Below are 25,699 nucleotides of genomic sequence, written 5' to 3' on the forward strand. Positions count from 1 at the left end.
GACTGGATGGGACAACACTACACTGGTCTGGAGGGAGGAATGACTGGATGGGACAACACTACACTGGTCTGGAGGGAGAAATGACTGGATGGGACAACACTACACTGGTCTGGAGGGAGAAATGACTGGATGGGACAACACTACACTGGTCTGGAGGGAGGAATGACTGGATGGGACAACACTACACTGGTCTGGAGGGAGAAATGACTGGATGGGACAACACTACACTGGTCTGGAGGGAGGAATGACTGGATGGGACAACACTACACTGGAGGGAGGGAGACATGACTGGATGGGACAACACTACACTGGTCTGGAGGGAGGAATGACTGGATGGGACAACACTACACTGGAGGGAGGGAGACATGACTGGATGGGACAACACTACACTGGTCTGGAGGGAGGAATGACTGGATGGGACAACACTACACTGGTCTGGAGGGAGGAATGACTGGATGGGACAACACTACACTGGTCTGGAGGGAGGAATGACTGGATGGGACAACACTACACTGGTCTGGAGGGAGGAATGACTGGATGGGACAACACTACACTGGTCTGGAGGGAGGAATGACTGGATGGGACAACACTACACTGGTCTGGAGGGAGGAATGACTGGATGGGACAACACTACACTGGTCTGGAGGGAGGAATGACTGGATGGGACAACACTACACTGGTCTGGAGGGAGGAATGACTGGATGGGACAACACTACACTGGTCTGGAGGGAGGAATGACTGGATGGGACAACACTACACTGGTCTGGAGGGAGGAATGACTGGATGGGACAACACTACACTGATCTGGAGGGAGGAATGACTGGATGGGACAACACTACACTGGTCTGGAGGGAGACATGACTGGATGGGACAACACTACACTGGTCTGGAGGGAGACATGACTGGATGGGACAACACTACACTGCTCTGGAGGGAGACATGACTGGATGGGACAACACTACACTGGTCTGGAGGGAGGAATGACTGGATGGTACAACACTACACTGCTCTGGAGGGAGGAATGACTGGATGGGACAACACTACACTGCTCTGGAGGGAGGAATGACTGGATGGGACAACACTACACTGATCTGGAGGGAGGAATGACTGGATGGTACAACACTACACTGCTCTGGAGGGAGGAATGACTGGATGGGACAACACTACACTGGTCTGGAGGGAGGAATGACTGGATGGTACAACACTACACTGCTCTGGAGGGAGACATGACTGGATGGGACAACACTACACTGGTCTGGAGGGAGACATGACTGGATGGGACAACACTACACTGGTCTGGAGGGAGACATGACTGGATGGGACAACACGACACTGATCTGGAGGGAGGAATGACTGGATGGGACAACACTACACTGCTCTGGAGGGAGACATGACTGGATGGGACAACACTACACTGGTCTGGAGGAGACATGACTGGATGGGACAACACTACACTGGTCTGGAGGGAGACATGACTGGATGGGACAACACTACACTGGTCTGGAGGGAGACATGACTGGATGGGACAACACTACACTGGTCTGGAGGGAGGAATGACTGGATGGGACAACACTACACTGGTCTGGAGGGAGGAATGACTGGATGGGACAACACTACACTGATCTGGAGGGAGGAATGACTGGATGGGACAACACTACACTGGTCTGGAGGGAGGAATGACTGGATGGGACAACACTACACTGATCTGGAGGGAGGAATGACTGGATGGGACAACACTACACTGATCTGGAGGAGACATGACTGGATGGGACAACAATACACTGGTCTGGAGGGAGACATGACTGGATGGGACAAAACTACACTGGTCTGGAGGAGACATGACTGGATGGGACAACAATACACTGGTCTGGAGGGAGACATGACTGGATGGGACAACAATACACTGGTCTGGAGGGAGACATGACTGGATGGGACAACACTACACTGGTCTGGAGGAGGAATGACTGGATGGGACAACACAACACTGGAGGGAGGAATGACTGGATGGGACAACACTACACTGGAGGGAGGAATGACTGGATGGGACAACATAACACTGGTCTGGAGGGAGGAATGACTGGATGGGACAACACAACACTGGTCTGGAGGAGACATGACTGGATGGGACAACATAACACTGGTCTGGAGGGAGGAATGACTGGATGGGACAACACTACACTGCTCTGGAGGGAGGAATGACTGGATGGGACAACACTACACTGATCTGGAGGAGGAATGACTGGATGGGACAACACTACACTGCTCTGGAGGGAGGAATGACTGGATGGGACAACATAACACTGGTCTGGAGGGAGGAATGACTGGATGGGACAACACAACACTGGTCTGGAGGGAGACATGACTGGATGGGACAACACAACACTGGAGGGAGGAATGATTGGATGGTACAACACTACACTGGTCTGGAGGGAGGAATGACTGGATGGGACAACACTACACTGGTCTGGAGGGAGACATGACTGGATGGTACAACACTACACTGCTCTGGAGGGAGGAATGACTGGATGGGACAACACTACACTGCTCTGGAGGGAGGAATGACTGGATGGGACAACACTACACTGGTCTGGAGGGAGGAATGACTGGATGGGACAACACTACACTGGTCTGGAGGGAGGAATGACTGGATGGGACAACACTACACTGGTCTGGAGGGAGGAATGACTGGATGGGACAACACAACACTGGAGGGCGGAATGATTGGATGGGACAACACTACACTGCTCTGGAGGGAGGAATGACTGGATGGGACAACACTACACTGGTCTGGAGGGAGGAATGACTGGATGGGACAACACTACACTGGTCTGGAGGGAGACATGACTGGATGGGACAACACTACACTGGTCTGGAGGGAGGAATGACTGGATGGTACAACACTACACTGGTCTGGAGGGAGGAATGACTGGATGGGACAACACTACACTGGTCTGGAGGGAGGAATGACTGGATGGGACAACACTACACTGGTCTGGAGGGAGGAATGACTGGATGGTACAACACTACACTGGTCTGGAGGGAGGAATGACTGGATGGGACAACACTACACTGGTCTGGAGGGAGACATGACTGGATGGGACAACACTACACTGGTCTGGAGGGAGGAATGACTGGATGGTACAACACTACACTGGTCTGGAGGGAGGAATGACTGGATGGGACAACACTACACTGGTCTGGAGGGAGACATGACTGGATGGTACAACACTACACTGCTTTGGGAAAGACTGATGTAGTATCTGATGAGCTAGCCAGGTAGTATGCCTCAACCTCCATTGAGTTGTATCAAAGTTCTTAGACAGTCAGTGTGTGTGTGTGTGTGTGTGTGTGTGTGTGTGTGTGTGTTATATACTGTTCCAGTGGAGAAACAGCCGGTGCATTCCTCACCTCCATGGCGAAGCGTTTGTCATGGCTGCCCCCGCTCTCTGATATGAGCTCGTACTTCAGACCTCTGCGTTTCTCATTGAGCTCCATGACGGGGTTCTTTCCGCTGGCCGTCAGAATAGGACCCTGAGTTCGGACCTGCGAGACCACAAGAACAGAATAAAAATATCATTACAGACAGATAACATAACCAGCAACACTGGATCAACAGAGAATCGACACTATATATACAAAAGTATGTGGACACCCCTTCAAATTAGTGGATATGGCTATTTCAGCCATACCAGTTGCTGACAGGTGTTTAAAATTGAGCACACAGCCATGCATTCTCCATAGACAAACAATGGGTTTCCATGGCCGAGCAGCCGCACACAAGCCTAAGATCACAATGCGCAATGCCAAGCGTTGGCTGGAGGGGTGTAAAGCTCGCCGCCATTGGACTCTGGAACAGTGGAAACGTGTCCTCTGGACCGGTGAATCATGCTTCACCATCTGGCTGTCCGATGGACGAATCTGGGTTTGGCGGATGCCAGGAGAACGCTACTTGCCCCAATGCATTGTGCCAACAGTAAAGTTTGGTGGAGGAGGAGTAATGGTCTGGCACTGGTTTTCATGGTTTGGGCTAAGACCCTTAGTTCCTGTGAAGGGAAATCTTAACACTACAGCATACAATGACATTTCTGTGCTTCCAGTGGAAAGGCACAAAGTGAGGTCCATACAGAAATGGTTCGACTAGATCGGTGTGGAAGAACTTGACTGGCCTGCATAGAGACCTGACCTCAACCCCATTGAACACCTATGGGATGAATTGGTATGCCGACTAAGAGCCAGGCCTAACCACCCAAACTCAGTGCCCGACCTCACTAATACTCTTGTGGCTGAATGGAAGCAAGTCCCAGCAGCAATGTTCCAACATCTAGTGGAAAGCCTTCCCAGAAGAGCAGAGGCTGTTATAGCAGCAAAGGGTGGACCAACTCCATATTAATGCCCATGATTTAGGAATGAGATGTTCCACGAGTAGGCGTCCACATACTTTTGGTCATGTAGTGTATATTGCCTCTGGTGGCCTTGCGTGCGCGTATGTGTGTGTGCGCGTGCTCGTTACGAGACAGGGACATTTTCATTGTTCATTTATTATGGATACCCACATACATTTTGTTATGTTATGCTCATCAAAAACAATGCCTACCACTCTGTCTCCATGTACCAGAATGCTGCCGTTGGTAACAACATTCTCACCTTTACTGTTAAGGCTGCAAGCTCTACCAACAAAATATGATCTAGCACTCTGGTACCCTGCAAACCATGATCCATTTTGTATTCTACATGATTCAAATGCAACGGAGTCCATTGCCCATGTTGTAAACGGCTGCTGTTCATAGAAGGATGCCAAAAAGCTGCTTAAATACCAGCCCCTCGTGGCACGCTGGGATGCCTCGGGTGTAGGTGCAAGCTGGTGGCGCTGATATTTGGCAGTCTCGGCCAGGTACACAGGCTTGCAGGGCGTGGCCTCCAGTATGCGGGCCTGACAAAAAACTAGGGCAAAGCAATTGTCTAGGTACTGCTCTGTTTCAGCTGTCGTGGGCAGCCTAGCTGTGTGGAGAAGGTACTGCTCTGTTTCAGCTGTCATGGGCAGCCTAGCTGTGTGGAGAAGGTACTGCTCTGTTTCAGCTGTCGTGGGCAGCCTAGCTGTGTGGAGGAGGTACTGCTCTGTTTCAGCTGTCGTGGGCAGCCTAGCTGTGTGGAGGAGGTACTGCTCTGTTTCAGCTGTTATGGGCAGCCTAGCTGTGTGGAGGAGGTACTGCTCTGTTTCAGCTGTTATGGGCAGCCTAGCTGTGTGGAGGAGGTACTGCTCTGTTTCAGCTGTTATGGGCAGCCTAGCTGTGTGGAGGAGGTACTGCTCTGTTTCAGCTGTCGTGGGCAGCCTAGCTGTGTGGAGGAGGTACTGCTCTGTTTCAGCTGTTATGGGCAGCCTAGCTGTGTGGAGGAGGTACTGCTCTGTTTCAGCTGTTATGGGCAGCCTAGCTGTGTGGAGGAGGTACTGCTGTTTCAGCTGTTATGGGCAGCCTAGCTGTGTGGAGGAGGTACTGCTCTGTTTCAGCTGTCGTGGGCAGCCTAGCTGTGTGGAGGAGGTACTGCTCTGTTTCAGCTGTTATGGGCAGCCTAGCTGTGTGGAGGAGGTACTGCTCTGTTTCAGCTGTTATGGGCAGCCTAGCTGTGTGGAGGAGGTACTGCTCTGTTTCAGCTGTCGTGGGCAGCCTAGCTGTGTGGAGGAGGTACTGCTCTGTTTCAGCTGTCGTGGGCAGCTTAGCTGTGTGGAGGAGAAGGTACTGCTCTGTTTCAGCTGTTATGGGCAGCCTAGCTGTGTGGAGGAGGAGGTACTGCTCTGTCGTGGGCAGCCTAGCTGTTTGGACAAGGAGATTATTTCTGTAACCTTGAGTGCAACGCATACACATTTAGATCCTTTTCTTGTACATTTGACTGGTGGATTCAAATAAAGTATGTAGAGTGTGTGTGTGTGTGTGTGTGTGTGTGTGTGTGTGTGTGTGTGTGTGTGTGTGTGTGTGTGTGTGTGTGTAGTGTACCTCCAGTGTATTTGAGCTGTCTGAGTGTGTTGTGTTATTGCTGTGTGTGGACGATTCACTCCTCCCCTCTCCGTCTGACTTCTCGTCTGCACTGCAGTCCAGGTCCGTATCAAACCCTGTAGGGTAACCCATCGCCTGAAGGACCTAGACAGAGGAGGAAGAGCGAAAGAGGGAAGTGGAGGAGGATTAGAAGAGAAAGAGGAGAGGAGGAATGAGAGCAAGTCAGGCACAACTCCATATTCAACCACTTCTGATTCCTTCCTCTAAAACTATCCCAATGTTCATTCACTTCTTAACAATACTACTGTCGGTCCTGAATTCCGGATCTGAGTGACTGAGTTTAATCTCCAACACTGTATTACTATAATAGCAGGTTCCCTACAGGCTAATTCACCAGCAGAAGCACAGTACAGTTGGGGCTTCTGTAGTCAGTGGACCGGTACCTTTCTCTGTGTGGATGGAACAGGAACACCCTTTGTGTCTGACCCAAATTGGTGATTGTGCTGCAGCTGGACACACGCACACGCGTGCGCACATAAACATGCATACACACACAGTCGCGCGCGCAGGGCCATTACCAGAGTCTGAGTTTAGTCCATCTACAAACACTTAGCCTCTACACATTAACTCAGAGGAACCTTTTAGCAGAACATGGATTTTATTAACAAAAGGTAGACAAATATGTTTGCTTTACGGAACTTTCTTGTTGTTGCAGTTTTACAGCTAATTTCCTGCAATTCTAAACATTTTGCATGACTTATTCCATGTTAATATTGTATTTGAGTGAGAAATCAATGTGGGGCCTTGTTTAGATAGCTGGCTAGACTAACGAGACTAACGAGACTAATTTACCCAAAAAAACAAAGTAGTGCTGACATGGGCTGATTTATACTAGTCATTAGCAGTCCTCTTATCCAGAGCCACTTACAGGACCACTTAGGGTTAAGTTCCTGGCTCAAGGGCACATCGACAGAGCTTTGTGGGCTCCGGGATTCGAAACAGCAATCTTTCAGTTACTGTCCCAACGCTCTAACCACTAGGCTACCTGCCTCCTAACTGAGTGACATGTTACAAGAGGAAAACTGCTGATGCACAACCAAGTTTCAAAACATTTTAACTCTCAACAGTTTTTCGAAAACATTACAGAGGTCCGGACCTCGGTGTCCTCAGCTACGTCCCTGCGCGTGCTTCCCTGCGCGTGCTTCCCTGCGCGTGCGTCCCTGCGCGTGCGTCCCTGCGCGTGCGTCCCTGCGCGTGCGTCCCTGAGCGTGCGTCCCTGCGCGTGCGTCCCTGCGCGTGCGTCCCTGCGCGTGCGTCCCTGCGCGTGCGTCCCTGCGCGTGCGTCCCTGCGCGTGCTTCCCTGCGCGTGCTTCCCTGCGCGTGCGTCCCTGCGCGTGCGTCCCTGCGCGTGCGTCCCTGCGCGTGCGTCCCTGTGCATCCCAGATCAAAGCAGCACAGGACCTTTTATGGCAATCGTTGGAGGATAGAGGATCATCCCAGCACTATGCTTGGGAGCGTCTCTTTGTTCACAACGACTTTGGGATTACACGGATTTGGCCGCCTTACCTCACAGTATCCAGTAGGGGGGCGGGGCGAGGAGGGGGGTTAGAGTCATCCCTGTGTGACCACAACTGGAGCCCAACAACACAAAACTGCATGACCGACACTTGCACTCCTCTCCTCTCCTCTCCTCACAACACAACACAACACAACAGATGTGGCTGAATCGCATACTTCTCTCCTCACACAACACAATAGATGTGTCTGAATCGCATACTTCTCTCCTCTCCTCTCCTCACAACACAACACAACACAACAGATGTGGCTGAATCGCATACTTCTCTCCTCACACAACACAATAGATGTGTCTGAATTAGAGGTCGGCCGATTAATTAGGGCCGATTTCAAGTTTCCATAACAATCGGAAATCGGTATTTTTGGGCACCTTTATTTAACTAGGCAAGTCAATTAAGAACACATTCTTACTTTCAATGACGGCCTAGAAACAGTGGGTTAACTGCCTTGTTCAGGGGCAGAACGACAGATTTTCACCATGTCAGTTCGGGGGATCCAAAACGTTTTGTTTTCAAAATGATAGTTTCCGGATTCGACCATATTAAATGACCCAAAGGCTCGTATTTCTGTGTGTTATGCTATAATTAAGTCTATGATTTGATAGAGCAGTCTGACTGAGCGATGGTAGGCAGCAGCAGGCTCGTAAGCATTCATTCAAACAGCACTTTTGTGTGTTTTATGCCAGCAGCTCTTCGCAAGCACAGTGGTGTTTATGACTTCAAGCCTATCAGCCTTATGGCTGGTGTAACCGATGTGAAATGGCTAGCTAGTTAGCGGGGTGCGCGCTAATAGCGTTTCAAACATCACTCGCTCTGAGACTTAGAGTAGTTATTCCCCTTGCTCTGCATGGGTAACGCTGCTTCGAGTGTGGCTGTTGTCGATGTGTTCCTGGTTCGAGCCCAGGTAGGGGCGAGGAGAGGGATGGAAGTTATACTGTTACACTGGCAATACTATAGTGCCTATAAGAACATCCAATAGTCAAAGTTATATGAAATACAAATGGTATAGAGATAAATAGTCCTATACATACTATATTAACAACAACCTAAAACCTCTTACCTTGGAATATTGAAGACTCATGTTAAAAGGAACCACCAGCTTTCATATATTCTCATGTTCTGAGCAAGGAACTGAAACGTTAGCTTTCTTACATAGCACATATTGCACTTTTACAACACTTTGTTTTTGCATTATTTAAACCAAATTGAACACGTTTCATTTTTTATTTGAGGCTAAATAGATTTTATTGATGTATTATATCAAGTTAAAATAAGTGTTCATTCAGTATTGTAGTAATTGTCATTATTACAAATACATTTTTTTTTAAAAATCGGTTTCGCTGTTGAAAAATCATTATCAGTCGACCTCTAGTCTGAATCGCATACTTCTCTCCTCACACAACGCAACAGATGTGTCTCTGGCCTACTAACTTACTTATCTTATACAATCATATTACCCATCTGTCTGTCTAGACTGTGACCCTGTGTACAAACACTAATGCCTCAATGCTGTTGCTACTATACAACTATTAGTACTATCTGGTAGTTCTATCACACCGACCCGACCCAGATGTTTAGCTTCACAGTCCTTTCTAACACCGCTCCATCTACTATGGTGAATGTGTAAGCAGGCCGGCGAAGTACAGCTCAGCTCAGTAGTCTGAACGGCCTGCAACACTCCCGCACTGTACACTGCATTGTAAAACACACTCACAAATCGATATCAAATGTTATTTGTCACATACTTCAAAAACAACAGGTGTGGACCAATAGTGACATGCTTCCATACGGGACCTTCCCGACATTACAGAGAAAGGTAGAATAATAATAATACGATGAGTAATGATAACTTAGTTATATACACTGGGTACCAGTACTGAGTCAATGTGCAGGGGTACGAGGTCATTGAGGTAGAAATGTACATATAGGTACAGTAGGGGTCAAATGACTAGGCAACAGGATAGATAATAAATATTAGCAGCAGCGTTTGATGAGACAGAAGAGTTAGTGCAAAACAGGTCAATGCAGATAGTTAATTAGTTAACCAATATCTACTCTGACTAACTGTTTAGCAGTTTTACGGCTTGGGGGTAGAAGCTGTTCAGGGTCCTGTTGGTTCTAGACTTGGTGCATCGGTACTACCTGCCGTGCGGTAGCTGAGAGAACAGTCTATGACTTGGGTGGCTGGAATCTTTGAGAAATGTTCAGGCCTTCCTCTGACACTGCCTGGTATAGAGGACCTGGATGGTAGGGAGCTCAGCCTCAGTGATGTACTCGGTCGTACGCTCCACCCTCTGTAGTGCCTTGCGGTCGGATTCCAAGCAGTTGCCATACCAAGTGGTGATGCAGTCAAGATGCTCTCAATGGTGCAGCTGTAGAACCTTTTGAGGATCTGAGGACCCATGCCAAACCTTTTCAGCCTCCTGATTGGGAAGAGGTAGTGTCTTGACTTCTTCACGACTGTCTTGGTGTGTCTGGACCATGTCAATTCCTTGGTGATGTGGACACAGAGGAACTTGAAGCTCTCGACCTGCTCCACTACAGCCCTGTCGATGTGGATGGGGGCGAGCTTGGCATTCTGTTTCCTGTAGTACAGGATCAGCTCCTATCTATTGCTGACGTTGAGGGGCAGGTTGTTGGGAATACGTATGTACGTCCGGTCACTGTGGGGACGGCGTCGTCGATGCCCTTATTAATGAAGCCGGTGAATGATGTGATAAACTCCTCAATGCCTTCGTATAAATCCCAGAACATATTCCAGTCTGTACAAGCGAAACAGTACTGTGTCTTAGAATCCGCTTCATCGGACCACTGGTACTTCCAGTTAGAGGTTTTTCTTGTAAGGTGGAATCAGGAGGATAGAGTTATGGTCAGAGGGCAAGGGAGAGCCTTGTATGTGTTTCTGTGAGTGGAGTAAAGGTCATCTAGATTTTCTCACCTCTAGTTGCACAGGCGACATGCTGGTAAAAAATGTTTCCTACATTAAAATCACTGGCCACGAGAAGCGCTGCCTCTGGGTGTGGATTTTTTTGTTTGATTATGGCCCTCTGCAGCTCGTTGAGTGTGGTTTTAGTTCCACCATCAGTTTGTGGTGGTAAATAGACAGCTATGAAAAATATGGATGAAAACTCTTGATATATAGTATGGCCTACAGCTTATCATGAGGTACTCTAACTCCGGCAAGCAAAAACTCAAGACTTCCATAATATTAGAGATTGTGCACCAGCTGTTGTTAACAGAGAGACACACTCCTCCCCCCTCATCTTACCCAAGGCTGCCGACTGTTCTTGACGATGCATGGAAAAGCCAGCGAGATGTATATTATCCATGTCCTTGTTCAGCCACGACGCCATCAAACATAGAATATTACAGTTCTTCAGGTCCCGTTGGTAGGATAATGTTGAACAGAACGTCAAGTTTGTTCTCTAGTGACTAAGTTTGCTAACAGGACAGAGGGTAGACGCGGTTAATTATCTTGCCAACGGAACAGAGGGTAGAGGAGGTTTATTATTTTGCCAACAGAACAGAGGGTAGAGGCGGTTTATTATCTCGCCAACAGAACAGAGGGTATAGGAGGTTTATTATCTCACCAACAGAACAGAGGGTAGAGGCGGTTTATTATCTCGCCAACAGAACAGAGGGTAGAGGAGGTTTATTATCTTGCCAACAGAACAGAGGGTAGAGGCGGTTTATTATCTTGCCAACAGAACAGAGGGTAGAGGCGGTTAATTATCTTGCCAACGGAACAGAGGGTAGAGGCGGTTTATTATCTCGCCAACAGAACAGAGGGTAGAGGCGGTTAATTATCTCACCAACAGAACAGAGGGTAGAGAGGCGGTTAATTATCTCACCAACAGAACAGAGGGTAGAGGCGGTTAATTATCTCACCAACAGAACAGAGGGTAGAGGCGGTTAATTATCTCACCAACAGAACAGAGGGTAGAGAGGCGGTTAATTATCTCACCAACAGAACAGAGGGTAGAGGAGGTTTATTATCTTGCCAACAGAACAGAGGGTAGAGGCGGTTTATTATCTTGCCAACAGAACAGAGGGTAGAGGCGGTTTATTATCTTGCCAACAGAACAGAGGGTAGAGGCGGTTAATTATCTTGCCAACGGAACAGAGGGTAGAGGCGGTTTATTATCTTGCCAACAGAACAGAGGGTAGAGGCGGTTAATTATCTCACCAACAGAACAGAGGGTAGAGAGGCGGTTAATTATCTTGCCAACGGAACAGAGGGTAGAGGCGGTTTATTATCTCGCCAACAGAACAGAGGGTAGAGGCGGTTAATTATCTCACCAACAGAACAGAGGGTAGAGGCGGTTTATTATCTCGCCAACAGAACAGAGGGTAGAGGCGGTTAATTATCTCACCAACAGAACAGAGGGTAGAGGCGGTTTATTATCTCGCCAACGGAACAGAGGGTAGAGGAGGTTTATTATCTTGCTAACAGAACAGAGGGTAGAGGCGGTTAATTATCTTGCCAACGGAACAGAGGGTAGAGGCGGTTTATTATCACGCCAACAGAACAGAGGGTAGAGAGGCGGTTTATTATCTCGCCAACAGAACAGAGGGTAGAGGCGGTTTATTATCTCGCCAACGTATTTTGGTCAGGATGCCTGCTCGTCTGCCTCTTTTGCGCGGTCGATTTCTCTTTAAAATCCCGGGCATTAGGGCCTGGTCCGGAGAAAGAAGAATGTCCAGAGTTGCCGACTGGAAGTAGAAATTGTAATCCGAGGTTATTGATCGCTCTTCTGATCTCCAGAAGTGATTTTCAGTCATAGGAAATTAATGTCGGAGACATTATGTACAAAAAAAAGTTAAGACCAGCGTAATTTAAAAATATATATAGTAGAATTGATCAGGAGCCTGTCAAACGGCTGCTATCCACTGCAGTGCCATTTCAGTTGACCAGGGCCCTCTATTTAGCCCCTTCCCCCTCCGACCCACATGTTTTATACCTTCCCTTCCCAACATGTATCCACCTCTTCTCTCAGTCACCTGGCATATAGGGATCTTTTACCTTCACAGCAACATGCAGCTTGGCGGTTTTCTTGGAGGAGCCTGAGGCTTCGTGCACAGTGCTGTCTACGTCTACAGACATGGTAAAGACAGGAGCGTGGACCGGGCCGGACTGGGACAGCAGCTTGTACTGCAGACCTGGACGTATCTGATTCAGACGCATCAGAGCATTCATTGGTTGGTTGGTGTCTATTGCTTTGCTGTCGAGGACTGGAGGATAGGTGGAGTAGAGAAAGAGTAAAGGAGAGACAACGAGAGAGAGAGAGAAAGGGAGCGAAAGAGAAAGGGAGACAGCGAGAGATACAAGAGAGGGTAAACAAAATAACAGTGATTGTTGTTCAATCAACAAATGTCTTAAATACATGGTGATATTATAAATGCTTATTCACAGAACACTGTACCTGAGAAGTTGCCTTGGAGCTTTTGATTGTGTTTTTGAATATTACAAAAGGGGACCCTTGCTTCCAAAGTAGAGCTGGGCGGTAAATACCTTATTTTACTATATAACGGTATTGATGCACTGACCGGTTTGGGTTTTTACTTCACCTTCTCTAACGGTACTTGAATGTTTGGTTTGTTAAATGTGATAAGCTGTGTGTAACGTCTATTTTTATAGTTTCCTCCGCTACTTGAGTCATCCCTCTCACTCTCTCATTGCCCCTTTCTTTCCACATAAGTCCTAGCCCCGCCCCCCGTCACTCAAGGAGCGCATTTGTTGTTGCTTGCCCACGAGACACTTTCACTCAGTCTGCATGGTCAATGCAGCACATGCAACAATGTTGTTTCCAATTTGATTTTAATATACATCCACAAGCGTTCTATAATTACAATATTAGTTTGTGTTTCTTACATATGCAAACAGCTCGTTTGTATTTTCTTAGCAAGTTAAGCTAAATCGTGTTAGTCACTAATGCTAATCGCTAGTTAGCTGGATAACTAGCTAATACAAGTTGTGAGTCAGAGCAAACGTAGCTCGCTAATACAGCCTGATACCAGTATTGGTGGAGGCCTAAATCAGCATGTTGTTTGTGCAACAGTATCTTCTAAATCAAAGAGGAATAGGCGAAGCATAAATATGTTGGCTACATGAATAAAGATTTAATGTAGCCAAAGATTATAGGGTCCCCGAGGAAACACGGAACATCACTTTGGATCCTACCATGTCACAATAACTCATCCATGGCATTTTCATTTGTTGTCATGTCAAACAACACTGTATTCAAAGTGCCCACTATTATATTCTAACTATAGAATTATAATAAACATTAGATTACCATGATTCCAACAGTTCTCCCAAGTGTTTTAATCTAATTCCCAATTGCAACATTTGGTTAAATATAAGGCCTAGTATTTTGCCCATATCGTGGCAGTGTGGAAATGATCTCAAATGAGTGCAGGGAATGCGGAACTTGATGAAATGCAGGAAATTATTTTTGGTTGAAGTTGAATTGAACAGTATAAAACAATCAGAATGGAGAAAGACTCATTGAAATCACTGAGAATGTATGTGTTGCCACCCTGGGATCACTCACTAATAAAGCAAATTTAGAACTTGTATTAATCAAAAGCATAAAATACCATCAAAAATGTGAAAAATACCATATATGATATGATATTTTGGCCATATCGCCCAACCCTTTTCCAAAGACCATCATTTCTGCCTAATTCTAACATAGTAGCACTACCCAACCACCATCTCAATACACAGAAACAGTTTGATCGAATCCTCAGGCAACAGCATCACATTCTGACTGTGATGTGTGGCTGTGTGCACTATTCTATTCCAGAAGCTCATTGATAAATCTGTTTCCTTCTAACCAATTCCTTCTGATACGTTTATTATAGCCTGGTCCTAGATCTGTTTAGTCTGTATAGCCAACTAGAGAAACTACTGGCCGTAATTGTAAGTAAGTTTATCTTATATTATCACATGGCCCAGGTCAAATGACTGAGCAAGGTCAGGGGAGCATAGCTGACCTTTCCTCAGGTTCCTCTTCATTTTCTTGATGAGGTCTTTGTCGTCCGTGGGCCCGTCCTCATAAGGCCTCTTTAGCCCAGAGCCATCCCTGTCTGACCAGGGGTACTTCTGGGGTTTACTAGAGGGGAGAGGGTCCATCTCCAGCACCTTGTAGATCTGACCAAACGCCATCAGTCTCAGGGCGTGCTGAGAGAGAGAGAGATGGAAAAGTCAGAAAGACTTAACAACAGACTAAGGAGGAAAGAGACAGGCAGGAGGACAGACACAAAGAGAAAGACAGGACAACTGGAGTGTAGTCTCGTGGTAAAGCTGCCAACTCCAGACCACACATCTCCCCCTGGCGATGGGGGTTCAAAGCCCCTCAACTGTCTACTGTCTAAAACAGACAGTAGAAATACATTTAAATAAAACAAATGGTTTTACTGTTGTTTGTTTTTATGCTATCAGTCGCCAGATGTCAATGGGTTTACTTAGCAACAGTGGCTCCAGTACTAACTCCAGGTAAACAATACAAGAATATCATTTGAGCAGCACTTTGCTGTGGCTGAGACTAGTGACATAGATAAGCTATTGGGTCTTCATGGTTCACTGTTTCTATCACTATGTCTGCAGGGAAATATATTGTGGATATCGTGATTGGCAGTTTAACACCACCTGTTCGTCACTGAGAGAATGATGAAAGGAGAAGCAGCAGACTTACTTACCTAAGATAAAATAGATTCCTTTGGGGCTGCACGCACGCACGCACGCACACGCACACACACACACACACACACACACACACACACACACACGCACGCACTGACACACACACGCGCACGCACGCACGCACACACCTCCATCCTTCTCTCTATCCTCTCTATATCCTCTCTCTCAAAAAACGGTCTATATAACATCCCACAGTTGACAGTGAATGTCAGAGCAAAAACCACTATGAGGTCGAAGGAATTTTCCGTCGAGCTCCGAGACACGATTGTGTTAAGGCACAGATCTGGGGAAGGGTACCAAAACAATTCTGCAGCATTGAAGGTTTTCAAAAACACAGTGGCCTCCCCGTTCTTAAATGGAAGAAGTTTTGAACGACCAAGACTCTTCCTAGAGCTGCCCGGCCAAACTGAGCAATGGGGGGAGAAGGGCCTTGGTCAGGGAGGTGACCAACAACACGATGGTCTCTCTGACAGAGCTCCAGAGTTCCTCTGTGGATATGGGAGAACCATCTAGAAAGACAACCATCTCTGCAACACTCCACCAAGGCCTTTATGGTAGAGTGGCCAGACGGAAGTCACTCCTCAGTAATAAGCACATGACAGCAGTAAAATGACATTTAAAAAACAGATTTAAAAAAACACCTTATGGAACAGCAGGGACTGTGAAGCAACACAAACATTGGCACAGACACACAGAGATCTAACATCTCTGGAGAGACCTGAAAATAGCTGTGCAGCGATGCTCCCCATCCAACCTGACAGAGCTTGAGAGGATCTGCAGAGAAGATATATACAGGTGTTGCAGTCATACAGGTTTGCCAAGCTTGTAGCGTCATACCCAAGAAGACTCGAGGCTGTAATCACTGCCAAAGGTGCTTCAACAAAGTACTGAGTAAAGGGTCTGAATACTTATATAAATGTGATATTTCAGTTTTAATTTGACATAAATGAGCAACAATTTCTAAAAACATATTTTTGTTTGTCATTATGGGGTATTGTGTGTAGATTGGTCTGAACACTTTCCGAATGTAAATACACAGAAATACGGGCTCACACTCACACGTCCCAGGGGTAATGAGGCAGTGCTTTTCCATGCTCATCATTAAGGTTCAGATCCTGGGTGGGAGGCGGTGAGGCTGGATTGATAAGGTGTATATCGATGCGGTCCCACTCCACTCAACACAGCCCAGAGCCCAGATAAGAGTAGGTAGCTGAGCAGAGCATCTTTAAGGGCTCTCCCCTGTCTGACATGAGTCTAATCTCCAGGCTACAGAAGAGATAAGAGGATGGAGTCCCCCTGGCCAGCTGCTGGTAGCTGAGCAGAGCATCTTTAAGGGCTCTCCCCTGTCTGACATGAGTCTAATCTCCAGGCTACAGAAGAGATAAGAGGATGGAGTCCCCCTGGCCAGCTGCTGGTAGCTGAGCAGAGCATCTTTAAGGGCTCTCCCCTGTCTGACATGAGTCTAATCTCCAGGCTACAGAAGAGATAAGAGGATGGAGTCCCCCTGGCCAGCTGCTGGTAGCTGAGCAGAGCATCTTTAAGGGCTCTCCCCTGTCTGACATGAGTCTAATCTCCAGGCTACAGAAGAGATAAGAGGATGGAGTCCCCCTGGCCAGCTGCTGTCAACACGAGACACTCACTGCAGACAACTACACCGAGGACTACCTGGACGCTATAGGTAATGGCCTCCAGGAATGACTGACTGGGTTGAAACCTAGGTCTCCTGCATGCCACAAGACTGTGTTAGCCCACTGAGCTAAAGCAAGGTTATATATCCCACGAGTTATAAGTGACAGGTGTGAAGTGAGGTGTTACCTGTGCATTGTAGGTGATGGCCTCAGCCTCCTCGTCTGTCATGGCCGTCAGGGTGTTGGTCAGCTTCTTCTCACATGGGTCGTGTAACCCTGGTCCTCCTGGGGGTCGGAAAGAGACTTTATTCAAAAGTGGCATCGTCAATGAGACATCATCATATTCTGGTCTTTCCTTACAATATCAATACAGTATCATAACGTTCCATCCCTTCCTGTGCTTTCAAAACTACAGATCTCCCCCTCCTCCTCCTCATTTCCTACAGTCCTCCCCCTTCCCCCCACCTCCTTATTTCATACAGTCCACCTCCTTATTTCCTACAGTCCTCCCCTTCCCCCCACCTCCTTATTTCATACAGTCCACCTCCTCCTTATTTCCTACAGTCCTCCCCCTTCCCCCCCACCTCCATATTTCAGACAGACCTCCCCCTCCTCCTCCTTATTTCCTACAGACCTCCCCTTCCTTCTTATTTCCTAGAGACCCCCTCCTCCTTATTTCATACAGTCCTCCCCCTCCTCCTCCTTATTTCCTACAGTCCTCCCCTTCCCCCACCACCTTATTTCCTACAGTCCTCCCCCTTCCCCCACCACCTTATTTCATACAGTCCTCCCCCTCCTCCTCCTAATTTCATACAGTCCACCTCCTACTTATTTCCTACAGTCCTCCCCCTCCTTATTTCAGACAGACCTCCCCCTTCTCCTCCTTATTTCAGACAGACCTCCCCCTCCTTATTTCATACAGACCTCCCCCTCCTTATTTCATACAGACCTCCCCCTCCTTATTTCAGACAGACCTCCCCCTTCTCCTCCTTATTTCAGACAGACCTCCCCCTCCTTATTTCATACAGACCTCCCCCTCCTCCTCCTTATTTCCTACAGACCTCCCCTCCTCCTCCTTATTTCCTACAGACCTCCCCTCCTCCTCCTTATTTCAGACAGACCTCACCCTCCTCTTTTCCTACAGACCTCCCCCTCCTTATTTCCTACAGACCTCCCCCTCCTCCTCCTTATTTCCTACAGACCTCCCCCTCCTCCTCCTTATTTCCTACAGACCTCCCCCTCCTCCTCCTTATTTCCTACAGACCTCCCCCTCCTCCTCCTTATTTCATACAGACCTCCCGGCTCCTCCTCATTTCATACAGACCTCCCGGCTCCTCCTCCTTATTTCCTACAGACCTCCCCCTCCTCCTCCTTATTTCCTACAGACCTCCCCCTCCTCCTCCTTATTTCATACAGACCTCCCGGCTCCTCCTCGATTCATACAGACCTCCCCTCCTCCTCGTTTCATACAGACCTCCCCCTCCTCCTCGTTTCATACAGACTTCCCGGCTCCTCCTCGATTCATACAGACCTCCCCTCCTCGTTTCATACAGACCTCCCCCTCCTCCTCGTTTCATACAGACCTCCCCCTCCTCCTCGTTTCATACAGACCTCCCCCTCCTCCTCGTTTCATACAGACCTCCCCCTCCTCCTCGTTTCATACAGACCTCCCCCTCCTCCTCGTTTCATACAGACCTCCCCCTCCTCCTCGTTTCATACAGACCTCCCCCTCCTCCTCGTTTCATACAGACCTCCCCTCCTCGTTTCATACAGACCTCCCCCTCCTCCTCGTTTCATACAGACCTCCCCCTCCTCCTCGTTTCATACAGACCTCCCCCTCCTCCTTGTTCCATACAGACCTCCCGGCTCCTCCTCGATTCATACAGACCTCCCGGCTCCTCCTCGATTCATACAGACCTCCCCCTCCTCCTCGTTTCATACAGACCTCCCCCTCCTCCTCGTTTCATACAGACTTCCCGGCTCCTCCTCGATTCATACAGACCTCCCCCTCCTCCTCGTTATTTCATACAGACCTCCGCCCTCCTACTTATTATTTCCTACAGATCTCCCCCTCCTCCTCGTTTCATACAGACCTCCTCCTCGTTTCATACAGACTTCCCGGCTCCTCCTCGATTCATACAGACCTCCCCCTCCTCCTCGTTATTTCATACAGACCTCCGCCCTCCTACTTATTATTTCCTACAGACCTCCCCTCCTCCTCCTTATTTCCTACAGACCTCCCCCTACTCCTCCTCCTTATTTCCGACAGACCTCCCCTACTCATCGTTATTTCATACAGACATCCCCCTCCTCGTTTCATACAGACCAGACCTCCCCTCCTCCTCTCATACAGACGTCCCCCTCCTCCTCGTTTCATACAGACCTCCTCCTCGTTTCATACAGACCTCCCCCCTCCTCCTCGTTATTTCATACAGACCTCCCCCTCCTCCTCGTCGTCTCATACAGAACTCCCCCTCCTCGTCTCATACAGAACTCTCCCTCCTCGTCTCATACAGAACTCCCCCTCCTCGTCTCATACAGAACTCCCCCTCCTCGTCTCATACAGAACTCCCCCTCCTCGTCTCATACAGAACTCCCCCTCCTCGTCTCATACAGAACTCCCCCTCCTAGTCTCATACAGAACTCCCCCTCCTCGTCTCATACAGAACTCCCCCTCCTCGTCTCATACAGAACTCCCCCTCCTCGTCTCATACAGAACTCCCCCTCCTCGTCTCATACAGACCTCCCCCTCCTCGTCTCATACAGACCTCCCCCTCCTCGTTTCATACAGACCTCCCCCTCCTCGTTTCATACAGACCTCCCCCTCCTCGTTTCAGACAGACCTCACCCTCCTCGTTTCAGACAGACCTCACCCTCCTCTTTTCCTACAGACCTCCTCCTCCTTATTTCCTACAGACCTCCCCTCCTCCTCCTTATTTCCTACAGACCTCCCCCTCCTCCTCCTTATTTCCTACAGACCTCCCCCTCCTCCTCCTTATTTCCTACAGACCTCCCCCTCCTCCTCCTTATTTCATACAGACCTCCCGGCTCCTCCTCATTTCATACAGACCTCCCGGCTCCTCCTCCTTATTTCATACAGACCTCCCCCTCTTCCTCCTTATTTCATACAGACCTCCCGGCTCCTCCTCGATTCATACAGACCTCCCCCTCCTCGTTTCATACAGACCTCCCCCTCCTCCTCGTTTCATACAGACTTCCCGGCTCCTCCTCGATTCATACAGACCTCCCCTCCTCGTTTCATACAGACCTCCCCCTCCTCCTCGTTTCATACAGACCTCCCCTCCTCCTCGTTTCATACAGACCTCCCCCTCCTCCTCGTTTCATACAGACCTCCCCCTCCTCCTCGTTTCATACAGACCTCCCCCCTCCTCCTCGTTTCATACAGACCTCCCCCTCCTCCTCGTTTCATACAGACCTCCCCCTCCTCCTCGTTTCATACAGACCTCCCCCTCCTCCTCGTTTCATACAGACCTCCCCCTCCTCCTCGTTTCATACAGACCTCCCCCTCCTCCTCGTTTCATACAGACCTCCCCCTCCTCCTCGTTTCATACAGACCTCCCCCTCCTCCTCGTTTCATACAGACCTCCCCCTCCTCCTTGTTCCATACAGACCTCCCGGCTCCTCCTCGATTCATACAGACCTCCCCCTCCTCGTTTCATACAGACCTCCCCCTCCTCCTCGTTTCATACAGACCTCCCCTCCTCCTCGTTTCATACAGACTTCCCGGCTCCTCCTCGATTCATACAGACCTCCCCTCCTCCTCGTTATTTCATACAGACCTCCGCCCTCCTACTTATTATTTCCTACAGATCTCCCCCTCCTCCTCGTTTCATACAGACCTCCCCCTCCTCCTCGTTTCATACAGACTTCCCGGCTCCTCCTCGATTCATACAGACCTCCCCCTCCTCCTCGTTATTTCATACAGACCTCCGCCCTCCTCCTCCTTATTTCCTACAGATCTCCCCCTCCTCCTCCTTATTTCCTACAGACCTCCCCCTACTCCTCCTCCTTATTTCCGACAGACCTCCCCCTACTCATCGTTATTTCATACAGACATCCCCCTCCTCGTTTCATACAGACCAGACCTCCCCTCCTCCTCTGATACAGACGTCCCCCTCCTCCTCGTTTCATACAGACCTCCTCGTTTCATACAGACCTCCCCCCTCCTCCTCGTTATTTCATACAGACCTCCCCCTCCTCCTCGTCGTCTCATACAGAACTCCCCCTCCTCGTCTCATACAGAACTCTCCCTCCTCGTCTCATACAGAACTCTCCCTCCTCGTCTCATACAGAACTCCCACTCCTCGTCTCATACAGAACTCCCACTCCTCGTCTCATACAGAACTCCCCCTCCTCGTCTCATACAGAACTCCCCCTCCTAGTCTCATACAGAACTCCCCTCCTAGTCTCATACAGAACTCCCCTCCTCGTCTCATACAGAACTCCCCCTCCTCGTCTCATACAGAACTCCCCTCCTCGTCTCATACAGAACTCCCCCTCCTCGTCTCATACAGAACTCCCCTCCTAGTCTCATACAGAACTCCCCCTCCTAGTCTCATACAGAACTCCCCTCCTAGTCTCATACAGAACTCCCCCTCCTCGTCTCATACAGAACTCCCCCTCCTCGTCTCATACAGAACTCCCCTCCTCGTCTCATACAGAACTCCCCTCCTCGTCTCATACAGAACTCCCCTCCTCGTCTCATACAGACCTCCCCCTCCTCGTCTCATACAGACCTCCCCCTCCTCGTTTCATACAGACCTCCCCCTCCTCGTTTCATACAGACCTCCCCCTCCTCGTTTCAGACAGACCTCACCCTCCTCTTTTCCTACAGACCTCACCCTCCTCTTTTCCTACAGACCTCCTCCTCCTTATTTCCTACAGACCTCCCCCTCCTCCTCCTTATTTCCTACAGACCTCCCCCTCCTCCTCCTTATTTCCTACAGACCTCCCCCTCCTCCTCCTTATTTCATACAGACCTCCCGGCTCCTCCTCATTTCATACAGACCTCCCGGCTCCTCCTCCTTATTTCATACAGACCTCCCCTCTTCCTCCTTATTTCATACAGACCTCCCGGCTCCTCCTCGATTCATACAGACCTCCCCCTCCTCCTCGTTTCATACAGACCTCCCCTCCTCCTCGTTTCATACAGACTTCCCGGCTCCTCCTCGATTCATACAGACCTCCCCCTCCTTGTTTCATACAGACCTCCCCCTCCTCCTCGTTTCATACAGACCTCCCCCTCCTCCTCGTTTCATACAGACCTCCCCCTCCTCCTCGTTTCATACAGACCTCCCCCTCCTCCTCGTTTCATACAGACCTCCCCCTCCTCCTCGTTTCATACAGACCTCCCCCCTCCTCCTCGTTTCATACAGACCTCCCCCTCCTCCTCGTTTCATACAGACCTCCCCTCCTCGTTTCATACAGACCTCCCCCTCCTCCTCGTTTCATACAGACCTCCCCCTCCTCCTCGTTTCATACAGACCTCCCCCTCCTCCTCGTTTCATACAGACCTCCCGGCTCCTCCTCGATTCATACAGACCTCCCCCTCCTCCTCGTTTCATACAGACCTCCCCCTCCTCCTCGTTTCATACAGACCTCCCCCTCCTCCTCGTTTCATACAGACTTCCCGGCTCCTCCTCGATTCATACAGACCTCCCCCTCCTCCTCGTTATTTCATACAGACCTCCGCCCTCCTACTTATTATTTCCTACAGATCTCCCCTCCTCCTCGTTTCATACAGACCTCCCCCTCCTCCTCGTTTCATACAGACTTCCCGGCTCCTCCTCGATTCATACAGACCTCCCCCTCCTCCTCGTTATTTCATACAGACCTCCGCCCTCCTCCTCCTTATTTCCTACAGATCTCCCCCTCCTCCTCCTTATTTCCTACAGACCTCCCCCTACTCCTCCTCCTTATTTCCGACAGACCTCCCCCTACTCATCGTTATTTCATACAGACATCCCCCTCCTCGTTTCATACAGACCAGACCTCCCCTCCTCCTCTGATACAGACGTCCCCCTCCTCCTCGTTTCATACAGACCTCCTCGTTTCATACAGACCTCCCCCCCTCCTCCTCGTTATTTCATACAGACCTCCCCCTCCTCCTCGTCGTCTCATACAGAACTCCCCCTCCTCGTCTCATACAGAACTCTCCCTCCTCGTCTCATACAGAACTCTCCCTCCTCGTCTCATACAGAATTCCGCCTCCTCGTCTCATACAGAACTCCCCCTCCTAGTCTCATACAGAACTCCCCCTCCTAGTCTCATACAGAACTCCCCCTCCTAGTCTCATACAGAACTCCCCTCCTCGTCTCATACAGAACTCCCCTCCTCGTCTCATACAGAACTCCCCCTCCTCGTCTCATACAGAACTCCCCCTCCTCGTCTCATACAGACCTCCCCCTCCTCGTCTCATACAGACCTCCCCCTCCTCGTTTCATACAGACCTCCCCCTCCTCGTTTCATACAGACCTCCCCTCCTCGTTTCATACAGACCTCCCCCTCCTCGTTTCATACAGACCTCCCCCTCCTCCTTTCATACAGACCTCCTCCTCCTCGTTTCATACAGACCTCCCGTCCTTATTTCATACAGACCCCCCCTGCTCATTTCATACAGACCTCCCCCTCCTCCTTACATACAGACTTCCCCTCCTCGTTTCATACAGACCTCCTCCTCCTCGTTTCATACAGACCTCCCCGTCCTCGTTTCATACAGACCTCACCCTCCTCCTTGTTTCATACAATCTCCCCCTCCTCCTCGTTTCATACAGACCTCCTCCTCCTCGTTTCATACAGACCTCCTCCTCCTCGTTTCATACAGACCTCCTCCTCCTCGTTTCATACAGACCTCCCCCTCCTCCTCGTTTCATACAGACCTCCCCCTCCTCCTCGTTTCATACAGACTTCCCGGCTCCTCCTCGATTCATACAGACCTCCCCCTCCTCCTCGTTATTTCATACAGACCTCCGCCCTCCTACTTATTATTTCCTACAGACCTCCCCTCCTCCTCCTTATTTCCTACAGACCTCCCCCTCCTCCTCCTTATTTCCTACAGACCTCCCCCTACTCCTCCTCCTTATTTCCGACAGACCTCCCCTCCTCCTCCTTATTTCCGACAGACCTCCCCCTACTCATCGTTATTTCATACAGACATCCCCCTCCTCGTTTCATACAGACCAGACCTCCCCTCCTCCTCATTTCATACAGACGTCCCCCTCCTCCTCGTTTCATACAGACCTCCTCCTCGTTTCATACAGACCTCCCCCTCCTCCTCGTTATTTCATACAGACCTCCCCTCCTCGTTTCATACAGACCTCCCCGTCCTCGTTTCATACAGACCCCCCTCCTCATTACATACAGACCTCCCCTCCTCCTTACATACAGACTTCCCCTCCTCCTTACATACATACTTCCCCTCCTCCTTACATACAGACTTCCCCTCCTCCTTACATACAGACTTCCCCTCCTCGTTTCATACAGAGCTCCTCCTCCTCGTTTCATACAGACCTCCTCCTCCTCGTTTCATACAGACCTCCTCCTCCTCGTTTCATACAGACCTCCTCCTCCTCGTTTCATACAGACCTCCTCCTCCTCGTTTCATACAGACCTCCTCCTCCTCGTTTCATACAGACCTCCCCCTCCTCGTTTCATACAGACCTCCCCCTCCTCGTTTCATACAGACCTCCCCCTCCTCGTTTCATACAGACCTCCCCCTCCTCGTTTCATACAGACCTCCCCCTCCTCGTTTCATACAGACCTCCCCCTCCTCCTTTCATACAGACCTCCCCTCCTCGTTTCATACAGACCTCCCCTCCTCGTTTCATACAGACCTCCCCTCCTCGTTTCATACAGACCTCCCCTCCTCGTTTCATACAGACCTCCTCGTTTCATACAGACCTCCTCGTTTCATACAGACCTCCTCGTTTCATACAGACCTCCCCTCCTCGTTTCATACAGACCCCCCTCCTCGTTTCATACAGACCTCCCCTCCTCGTTTCATACAGACCTCCCCCTCCTCGTTTCATACAGACCTCCCCCTCCTCGTTTCATACAGACCTCCCCCTCCTCGTTTCATACAGACCTCCCCCTCCTCGTTTCATACAGACCTCCCCCTCCTCGTTTCATACAGACCTCCCCCTCCTCGTTTCATACAGACCTCCCCCTCCTCGTTTCATACAGACCTCCCCCTCCTCGTTTCATACAGACCTCCCCCTCCTCGTTTCATACAGACCTCCCAATCCTTCTCCTTATTGACTGTTCGCTCAGGTGAATGAGCCTCTCATTCTTACATCATTCAATACTAATGAGTTAGTATTAAAATATCAATATCGTAAAATCAACCTGATCATCAGAAAGCATTAACAGGATTGTTGTTGTCCCATTTCTGGGAAGAGAGAGTGAGTAGAGACAGACAGACAGAGCGAGTGAGAGAAAGAACAAGAAAAGAGAGAGACAGAAAACCTAGAAGAGAGAGAGCGAGAGGGAGAGAGAGAGAGAGACTGGTAGGTACTGTACCTGGAAGCAGGATTCCCGAGGCGAGACACTCCATGACTCTACGTAGGGCTTCCCCTGCACCCAGCGGCCGGTTACACGTGGCTATGGCTTTCTCACAAATCAGCTCCAGGGGCTTGGGATGAGAAGGAGAGAGATCAAGATTAAGTTCAGGATTAAGTTCAAGTAAGGACAGAGAGATCAGAGCAGCTGTTAGTGGCACACACCCCACTTTTGTTCGGAGAGATTGTTAATGGAAACATTGAAGAATACCTATATGCTGGA

General features: G+C 49.4%; 1 protein-coding gene and 1 long non-coding RNA gene across 8 annotated transcripts in view; one reads left to right on the forward strand and one right to left on the reverse strand.

The window, feature by feature from the left end:
• LOC118374857 (spermatid perinuclear RNA-binding protein-like) overlaps positions 1-25,699 on the reverse strand; it is a 228,398-nt gene that overhangs the window by 39,603 nt on the left and 163,096 nt on the right. For all 7 annotated transcript variants that reach the window (XM_052458425.1, XM_052458428.1, XM_052458430.1 and 4 more), the window contains 6 exons: positions 25,439-25,550; positions 17,088-17,185; positions 14,564-14,750; positions 12,588-12,796; positions 5,991-6,134; positions 3,409-3,543 (listed from right to left, as the gene is read on the reverse strand). In XM_052458425.1, the coding sequence (XP_052314385.1) occupies positions 3,409-3,543; positions 5,991-6,134; positions 12,588-12,796; positions 14,564-14,750; positions 17,088-17,185; positions 25,439-25,550 (885 nt within the window). The remainder of the gene's footprint in view (positions 1-3,408; positions 3,544-5,990; positions 6,135-12,587; positions 12,797-14,563; positions 14,751-17,087; positions 17,186-25,438; positions 25,551-25,699) is intronic.
• Positions 4,039-5,970, forward strand: LOC127906390 (uncharacterized). The gene is made up of 3 exons (XR_008061148.1): positions 4,039-5,443; positions 5,538-5,681; positions 5,733-5,970. It is a non-coding gene; the product is annotated as an uncharacterized LOC127906390 (long non-coding RNA).

This window comes from Oncorhynchus keta, chromosome 12 (assembly GCF_023373465.1).
Source record: "Oncorhynchus keta strain PuntledgeMale-10-30-2019 chromosome 12, Oket_V2, whole genome shotgun sequence".
NCBI lineage: Eukaryota > Metazoa > Chordata > Actinopteri > Salmoniformes > Salmonidae > Oncorhynchus > Oncorhynchus keta.